Below are 8,783 nucleotides of genomic sequence, written 5' to 3'. Positions count from 1 at the left end.
CTTTCATTTGAAAATACGTTTTCCTAAATAAGTCGGACGCCTTTTGAGATTTTTAAATTTTTCTTTTTGTAAACGTTGGGTAAAATGTCTAACTTCAATCTAGTCCAATAAAAGAAAAAACTATTTTTTTTTCGGCCTCTGAAGGTGGAAAGTAACCTTAACGGGGGTGGACTGTGGGACGGCGGAGTATACTAGAACGCGGAATGTTTTGTGTGAAACTAAGGATTCATCAGAGCCTAGCCTATTTTCATCTAATTCCCCCGAGGGAGGTTTGCTTCCAAAACATGAGCACGGTTGAAAAGATTGATAATGAGTGGATCAGCTTACAGTCGACCATTTGTTAACCTCGAATTTGCTGAGCAATTAGTAAAGAAGTTGTACAACTTTGAAAGGATAAGCGAAATCAAGGAGTTAGAAAGCTTCGGCGACCAAAACTTTTACGTTCGAGGGCATAGACGCAACACAGTTCAAGAACAAGTTGCGAGCAATTTTCGCAGTAATGATCTCGAACAAGAGGAATACGTCTTAAAAGTTTTGAACTCCAATGACAGCAGGCATGTGGATTTTGTCGAAGCTGAAAGCGCAGCAATGTATTTCTTGAGAGAAAGAGGCTTCCCTTGTCCGTTATTGTACCCTTTGGCTGGAGGTGTAGATACAAAATCACTTATTCGAGTTCCAGCGAGCCCGAATGCTAAATATGACGCGAACAAAAGCCCTGAAACTGCCGAGTACAAATGGTGCATTGTTCGTCTGATTTCCTTTCTTCCAGGCCAAACAGGAGACAGTTTGAAGAGGAAAATGAGCTTCGAAAATCTTTTCATGGTTGGAAAGTTTATCGGGAGTTTAAGCAAGGCTTTTCAGGTACGCTACTTGATCGCCAGTGTAGAGATCGCGGAAAGAGTTCCATATAACCCCATACATTAATTATGCATTCCATTTCATAAAGACTAAGTATAAAGGTTTCTTTGCAACACTCTATGCATAATTAATGTTGGGGTTATATGGAACTCTTGCCGAGATCGCAAACGCCTTATTTTTTTTCTTTGTTTAGTGTTCTTTTTTAAACAGCGCTAATTTTAGTAAAAATTTTGCGTGTGCTTTCTTTGTGTCATTTCCTAACGTTATGTAACAAAGTAGGAATTTAAACCGTATTGTTCATCGTAGTTTGTTCAGTTTTGTTCGATAAGTTCCACTGTATTTCGTCGTATCGCTTCGTGCAGTTTTCGCCGCTAGGCAGGGACTTATGGGGTGCCATTACCGCCAATATTCAGCTACTGTTTTTTTATAAAATGGTGCTTAAGATATGAAGCCAATCATGTTTTATGCAGCTAATCATTTTATAAAATGATTAGCTGCATAAAACATAATTGGCTTCATAAAAAGCGCTCCATATTTTTTAAGGCACCATTTTGTAAAATGATTAGCTGCATAAAACATAATTAGCTTCATAAAAAGCGCTCCATATTTTTTAAGGCACCATTTTATAAAATGATTAGCTGCATAAAACATGATTGGCTTCATATCTTAAGCACCATTTTATAAAAAAACAGTAGCTGAATATTGGCGGTAATGGCACTCCATAGGGACTCATCAGTATCGCAACAAATGTAAGTTTTGTATTATGAAGTTTTCCTAAGGGTATTTAGCTTAATTTATATTGTAATAGGTTTTCGTTCGCTATTTTCTTTGCAGTTTTAACTGCGTCGTTTCGCTTTCCAAAGCCAAAACGCGCCAAATTCACCCTATTTCAAAAAAGGCTTTAAAAAAATCAGAACTTTGTTATCGCTATCGTTTTCATTGAACAAAGACTCAATGCATAATTAATGTATGGGGTTTTATGGAAATCTTGCCCTTGTTTCATTCAAACGTTAAACGCGACAAAAACTTAGGCAACTTTTTGGTCATAAGTTCACTACAAACTAATGATCAACCCGCACTTTCAAATGCGCTCGCGCGGAAAACCACAAAATTCTAGAACAAAAGTTTTTCTTTCAAATCGAATAACTTAATCACCGCGGTATCAACGAATGCTTTTCATTCAACTAATATATTCTTGTTTTTCTCGTTACCATGTTCCTACCGCTAGCGTAGCTTCATTTTCCGCACATAAACACACACAACCCACAATTCCTTCATTCGCTCTGACGAAGGGCTGACGCTCAAAACGTCAGCTTTGAAACTCTTTACGGTGGTCAGTTTACATTATTGACTCAGTTGATTAAACCAAAGTTACCTCGTTATACTTCCCCACCGACAAAGCACCACAATCTCTTTAGAAACTTACCCCGTCTATACTTTTGTGTCTTTGTTGGAATGTTAACCCAACGTGGTGTGCAGAAGACTGACTAACAAGAATTCGACACATTCAAGATCGATGAATTAATTATTATTTATAATAAATATTTGTCTGTTTCTAGGATTTCGAAAGTCCTGTGTCACTCAGTAAGTCAGACAGATGGTGTATAGAAAATCTACTTTCACTCAAGTCCCACGTTTCTTTCGTTAAAGGCGAAGAAAATAAGAAGCTTGTCTGCAATGTCCTGGACCGCTTTGCTGCGCACGTGACCCCGAAGATTTGTCTTTTGCGGCAGGGCACAGTTCACAGTGACCTTACTGAAACAAATCTTCTTTTCGACACGAGCTGTGGTGAGCTTAGGATTTCCGGACTGATTGATTTTGGTGACATCCGTTGGTCATGTTTTCTCTTCGAATTAGCGACAGCTGTAGCCTCATTCACCAAGGAAGACGACGTCTTAGCTTCCAGCGGTTACTTCATAGATGGTTACCAGGCTGTTTTTCCTCTTACCGATCTAGAGTTTGAGTTGTTGTACGACGTCGTTTGCGCTCGATTGTGTCAAGTTTTTCTGATTACGTCAGAAAAAGAGAGGGAATTTCCAAACAATGAATATGCAAAAAAATTACAGACGGATTACCTGAGAAAATTGAAAGCTTGGTCGTCAAACTCGAGGGATGAAGTTATGTCGATGTGGCGGAAAGTTGAGGAATACGGACAAAAACTGTATTCTGCTTAAAACGAAACGAACCTTTATTATTGCAAGTTACTAATGATTCCTGTTCATGTAAACTGACCAAAAAATAATTTCTAACAACTTTCCCTGTCCGCCTGGTTCATATCCCGATTCTAAACCTCTACCATTTGTCATTATAACATAACCAAAGTAAAGCGCGCGCTCTGATTGGTCAAATTAGCGTCCCCCATTTGCCCATAGGTGTACGCTGCTGACGTGAGCAAATGCAAAGACTATTTTTCCGCGCGCGCTTGTTTTTTTCTGGTCGCGTAAGATTTGTTAAATAAAAGGGAACTCTTTAGCTACAATGTATCAATGTTATGTTATAAAACAAATGGTAAACACCACAGCGTACACTATTGAATTATGGATGCACTTGGGAGGTTTGCTAACCACTCAAGAAGCTAGAGTCGCTCTCGGCTATCGCCTCGAGCGACTCTTACGCTTCTTTCGTGCTTAGCAACCTCCCGCGTGCATCCATAACTCAATAGTGTACGGTGTGGTGTTTACCATTTGTTAAAAAGGGAGCCACAAATGTTTTATGCATTATTTGAAAGTTTCTACCAGTATGTTGACACAGCTTCCATGTGGCATTTTCTTTTGAATAATAAAAGTATGTAACCAATACTCTCCCTTTAAGGTGGCTGTGGCTGTAAACAACTCCTTCATCTACCGTACTTCGAGTATAATCCCACCGCCTCATTCCTCATAATTTTCGTGTTGTAAATTTTTTGCTAGTTTTGCTCAGATCCCGACGAAGGATATAAGAAAAGTAAGGGAGAAAGTCCACCAACTGTGTGAATGTCTCGTATTTTCGAACGAGACCTTAAAAACGCAGTTGAAGTTGATTTGAAGGTTAAGTGTGCTGATTGCAATTTGTTAAGTGTTAGCTTTACAGCTCGACTGGTGTCATGTCTAAAAAGTGGGCTAGTGAAGCAGTTACAGGCGAGTTTGAGCTATTCATTCGTGTGGTCTGAAGTTAATGAAATCCAAGGAAGAAAATGCAAATGAAACAGACCAGTGATGATAAACAAAATTTTGCTCTTCGACGCTTCCCTAATACTGTATTACCGTCTGAATTTTCTCATTGTAAATTTTCGGTGGCGAAATTCTTTACGATCGCAAACAAACAATCTTGTAACCCGTAGGACATCGCGAGCTTTCTTGAAAGCTGTTCATTTGCATAGAGCGTGGGCACATCTCCATCACCATATCTAAGTATGATAGTTGTCTTTCCAATTTTTTTTACCGCTGTTGATTATCATATATATTACGTACATATGTTGCCACTAATTTTTATTAGGGTAAGAGAAAATGAACATGTTTTCTGCCTTAAATTACCTCGCGGTAGTTACTTCAAGCTTTCGTGTTTGTTTGAAACAGTTGCTGTCTATTTGCCGACAACTAATCTCTTTTACAGCAGGTGGTACAACTAAACATTACAAATTACGACGATGTAATTTAACCGTATTACAGTGGTCATTGTTCAAGCTCTAGTGAGTGAAATCGATCGCTAATATTGGAAAGCTATTATTTGTAGGATAAATATTATTTTTGACCCGAAGTATTTTATGTAACCTCATCGAGCCGTAACTCGACCCAAATAAATGATGAAATCGTTGTGTAAAATGCAAGTTCCAGAAATATTTCACATTCAAGTCGAACCCGATGAACAAAGACTGTAGAATTGAAATATTTTTTGCAATTAAGGTGTCGAGCTTGCCTTTCAATTTATTTTAATTTGCAACCTGCTCTAGAGCCGCAAATCTTCACTTGGTATCCTCACCATCGATTCTCTTCGTTAAAAACAATGATTATTATTTGCTCTCCGTTAAAATATCGTGTGAAATAATTATCGTTGTGGCGTAAACTGCTTTTGTATTGTAAATCATAGTATTTTCCTCGTCTAAAAACTATCCGTTCGTTTTCTTTGTTTGGCCTAAGCCTCCAATGTAAATTTAGTTCAAAGTTAATTCTCAAGATTCTAATGTCAAAGTACTCATTGTTAAGAGAGCCAGTCATTGGCCGTTTATGACGAAGTACCTGAGATGCTTATCCATATTTCATTAAATTACCCTCTCCAGTTGCTTTTCTTGTCACCTTTATATTCAAAATATCCCTGCAGCTGTATTCAAACCAAGATCGCCTGTCAAGGCCATTTTAAACACATAAACACGTTCTTGTGCACCATTTAAGAATCAAACGAATCACTTGTGGAGAAATTCGCGAAAGGCGCCCACAAAATTAATATTGTCGTGATCGTTTCGGAGACAAACGAAATTCTGCATATATCACAGAGACTTCAGATGCATCCCTAAATTGCAGTTAAGTTTGGATCTTGCCTTGTGGGTCTTGAAATTCCTTCATCGAGACAAAGAAAGGATGTTTTTGTAAAATGGACGACCGTGTTGTTATCAACGTCAGCGGAATGACATTTGAAACGAAAGAGGGGACATTGAGCCGTTTTCCCGACACGCTTCTTGGAAGTCCATCCAGACGACAGCAATACTATAATCCTGTAGTACAGGAATATTTCTTTAATCGCCACCGAGTGGCATTTGAATCAATTTTATTTTATTACCAGTCAGGAGGAAGGCTTATTTGGCCTGACGATATTCCTGCAAGCGTTTTTACGGAAGAGGTAGAGTTTTTTCAACTTGGGGAACAAGCTTTAAAGAGTGTTGCAAAGTGTTTGTATCAAAACCGTCGTGTGCAACGCGCCGAGCCACCGCAATGGACATTTCAACGCCAAGTTTGGAATTTATTCGAACACCCCGACACTTCGAATTTTGCCAGAGCTATCGCATTATTCTCAGTTCTCATGATTGCTACCTCCGTGCTTATCTCCTGCCTTGAGACCTTGTGCCAATTTAGAGGATGTTGCACCGAACTGATGGACAATAGCACTAACGTAACATCAAGCAGCGAAAAAACTGATCTGCCAGGCAAAGAACAGAAAAATTGTACCCACGAAACTCCGGAAGTGTTCATAGCCCTCGAAACGACTTGCTATTCGTGGTTTTTACTGGAATATATTGTGCGCTTTGCGGCGGCTCCAAACCGATTGGAATTTCTACTATCGCCTTTGAACTTTGTGGATTTGATAGCCATTATACCTTTTTTTGCTATTATGATCGGTGGAAATCGCCGACTTGTGTCCTTAGCGGTTCCGCGAATCGCCCGACTTCTTAGAATATTCCGTATTTTAAAACTGACTCGATATTCGAACGGACTGAAAATTATGATGTACACTCTCCGCGCAAGCCTTAACGAGCTAGAAATGATGATATTGTTCATGTTTATGATAGTGATTCTTTCCTCGAGTGCTGTTTTTTACACTGATCTCGGAATAGATGGAAGTCATTTTTCCAGCATTCCTGAAGCATTCTGGTGGAGTGTTACGACAGTGAGTACCGTTGGATACGGGGATTTTTATCCCAAGTCAAGTCTTGGAAAAGTTGTTGGTGGCGTTTGTGCCGTGTTTGGCGTTTTAGCGTTTTCTTTACCAGTCATAGCTTTTGCAAAAAATTTCAACGCTTATCTGAAAGGCGAGCCGATTCGTAGACACATCGAAAGTAAAACGAGACACATTCGAGGGAAGCGCAAAACAAATGATTTATCTTCCTAACTGTGGAAAACACTTCCGTGTACGTACTTTTTAAAAATCCTTTTCCAGCGTTAAGTGTGAGGATGCAACGCCATGTAAATGGTTTGGAATATCACCCGGCTATCGCCAAATTTTAGCAATCGTAAAGTCGATTGATTTAACATGAAATAAATCAAGGTGAGAAGTCGGTTTTAATCCGTTGTATTTCAAATCCGGCCGTCTATGCGTTGAAAGAAAACAATGGAAGTAAGAGTAATTTCATCCACGCTACTAGTTCATCTTAGTATATAACAGCACAGACATGTTTTATGAATATGTTATCTTCCTACGAGATATTAAAATTGGTTCTTTTAATTATTTGCCTGGTTTTTTTTTTTTTTTTTTAATTGTCGTTATGACCCACTCCGAAGGGCTATGTTTTAAGGCTCACTCCACGAGGCAAGGCTGTGTCTGTAAAACAATTCGATTGTGAACAGCCAAACAAGGTTTCGAGTCAGTAAAATTGAAAAAGGACTTGCCGCTGTTAATTATGGCAAAGAGGCGTTTTGGAGGTAAAATACTAAAGACTTAGCCTCAAGCCATCTCAACGCCACAACAAGATGCCGGTGATCCTTTCATGTATCCCTGATTTACATTCACAAAGCTCAAAGTAGCCACGTTGCAGAATAGTATTTTCACTGTGTATGTGTGATAACATGCATTGCAAGATTTGTAATAAAATGAAAAACTAAAACCTCGTTTAAAAGGGTAGAAAATCATAAGCAGAGACTAAATGAAAAAACTAATTCAATTTGATTGAAAAGCTGTTTCCTGATCGGTGGCACCTCAAGTTCTCGTGGAAAGCTGTTCGCAAGACTTATGAAGTGCTTTGGAAATATATCTGCCCCCGCAGTAGAAAACATTTATTTCGTGGCATCAAACTGTTAGAGGAATATTCACTTTTACCGCAGTTTGGCCAGATGGGTTAAACACGGAATCAGAAAGATAATTTTCGAGTCCACAGTTAGTGGCTGGAGCGAAGAGAATGTACCTTAGTTTATATTTATATTTATAGTTTATATTTAATTTTATAAAATATTCACCGGTATTGCATCATAAAATTATGGAAAATTGCGACAATTGAATAAGGTAAGAGCTGAGTAAGTTAGACGATGATTCGTTGTATAATTAATCGCGAAATGTTTTGATTTATGAATTGATAATTATGCACGCTGAATTAATGAGATGCAAAGTGAAAGGGTCGAGTTGATTGAGACCCAACGAATTCAGCTAAAAGAAGAAAGATTACCTTCAGAGTGGCAGCACTAAAAGAATATCAAGAGGACGAAAATAGAGATCTTGATAAAAAAAATGATTACAAATAATAATAATAATTAATATTATTACCAGAATATTTTCAATGCATTACAAAGCTACTTAACCCTCTACACCCTGACATCAGTATGCATATTCTCCATACTGTTCTACGTACATTTTAAGGCACTGACAAGGAGAATTTGTTTAACAATCAAGAGCTTCTTTACCTGGAGTTGGTGATCATTTCTGTTATTGTCATGACCGTGTGTGATTCAGGGATTACATTGTGAGAAGAATATAGAGGCTAACCACTCTTAGAGGTCAAACGACAGAACGTTGCACCTCTACTCGAATTCTCTCGCTTTTTTCCATTACGTCATTTGCGCCAAAACGTTTCCTGTGTCATCAATGGATCCTGCCTTTTTTCCGCCAAAATAACACAGTTCACCGTGGTTGCTGATGGTGTAATAGCTGACTTTAATCGGAAAAGGGGCCGTAAGGTAAAACTCAAACAAGAGAACGTACCTCACAGGCTCAACAGACGGCGGCGAGTCATAACTTTATCACTACTATGAGTGACCAAGACAGAATTTCTCCTTACGGTGCCAATACAATATCAAGAGGACATATGGTGAGAATAAATAAAAATGTCAATTAACTAGAAGATTATTAGTTGGTCAGATAACAAACTCTCCAAAGTAACCTCAAAGGAACCGTACGACAGGCAATAAGGAGAGTAACTAATGAGATTTTGGGAGTGAAAGTCATAAGGTGGTGGAAAGACCGCTGGTAACCGACTTTCGTTGATACACCCGACTATTACGTAAAATTAATAGGACAAGTTTCGGATG

General features: G+C 38.6%; 2 protein-coding genes across 2 annotated transcripts; both read left to right on the top strand.

Moving 5' to 3' along the window:
• The first annotated feature begins 52 nt into the window (after positions 1 to 52).
• LOC111339381 (hydroxylysine kinase) lies at positions 53 to 3,656 on the top strand. Its single transcript, XM_022946036.2, has 2 exons — positions 53 to 861; positions 2,418 to 3,656. The coding sequence occupies exons 1-2, from the start codon at positions 310 to 312 to the stop codon at positions 3,030 to 3,032; spliced, it is 1,167 nt and encodes a 388-aa protein (XP_022801771.1). The 5' UTR covers positions 53 to 309; the 3' UTR covers positions 3,033 to 3,656.
• A 155-nt stretch (positions 3,657 to 3,811) lies between these two features.
• LOC111339386 (potassium voltage-gated channel subfamily A member 1-like) lies at positions 3,812 to 6,990 on the top strand. Its single transcript, XM_022946042.2, has one exon. The coding sequence runs from the start codon at positions 5,425 to 5,427 to the stop codon at positions 6,655 to 6,657; it is 1,233 nt and encodes a 410-aa protein (XP_022801777.2). The 5' UTR covers positions 3,812 to 5,424; the 3' UTR covers positions 6,658 to 6,990.
• The last annotated feature ends 1,793 nt before the right edge of the window (positions 6,991 to 8,783 follow it).

This window comes from Stylophora pistillata, chromosome 7, assembly GCF_964205215.1.
Source record: "Stylophora pistillata chromosome 7, jaStyPist1.2, whole genome shotgun sequence".
In the NCBI taxonomy this organism is placed as follows: domain Eukaryota; kingdom Metazoa; phylum Cnidaria; class Anthozoa; order Scleractinia; family Pocilloporidae; genus Stylophora; species Stylophora pistillata.
This window is presented reverse-complemented; position numbering and strand designations above follow the sequence as displayed.

What these genes read in the sequence shown, in the direction of transcription:
- LOC111339381 (XM_022946036.2), top strand. Translation starts at nt 310, where the DNA reads ATGAGTGGATCAGCTTACAGTCGACCATTTGTTAACCTCGAATTTGCT. An exon ending in GTTTAAGCAAGGCTTTTCAG is followed by an intron (nt 862 to 2,417) that starts GTACGCTACTTG and finishes GTCTGTTTCTAG; the next exon opens with GATTTCGAAAGTCCTGTGTC.
- LOC111339386 (XM_022946042.2), top strand. Translation starts at nt 5,425, where the DNA reads ATGGACGACCGTGTTGTTATCAACGTCAGCGGAATGACATTTGAAACG.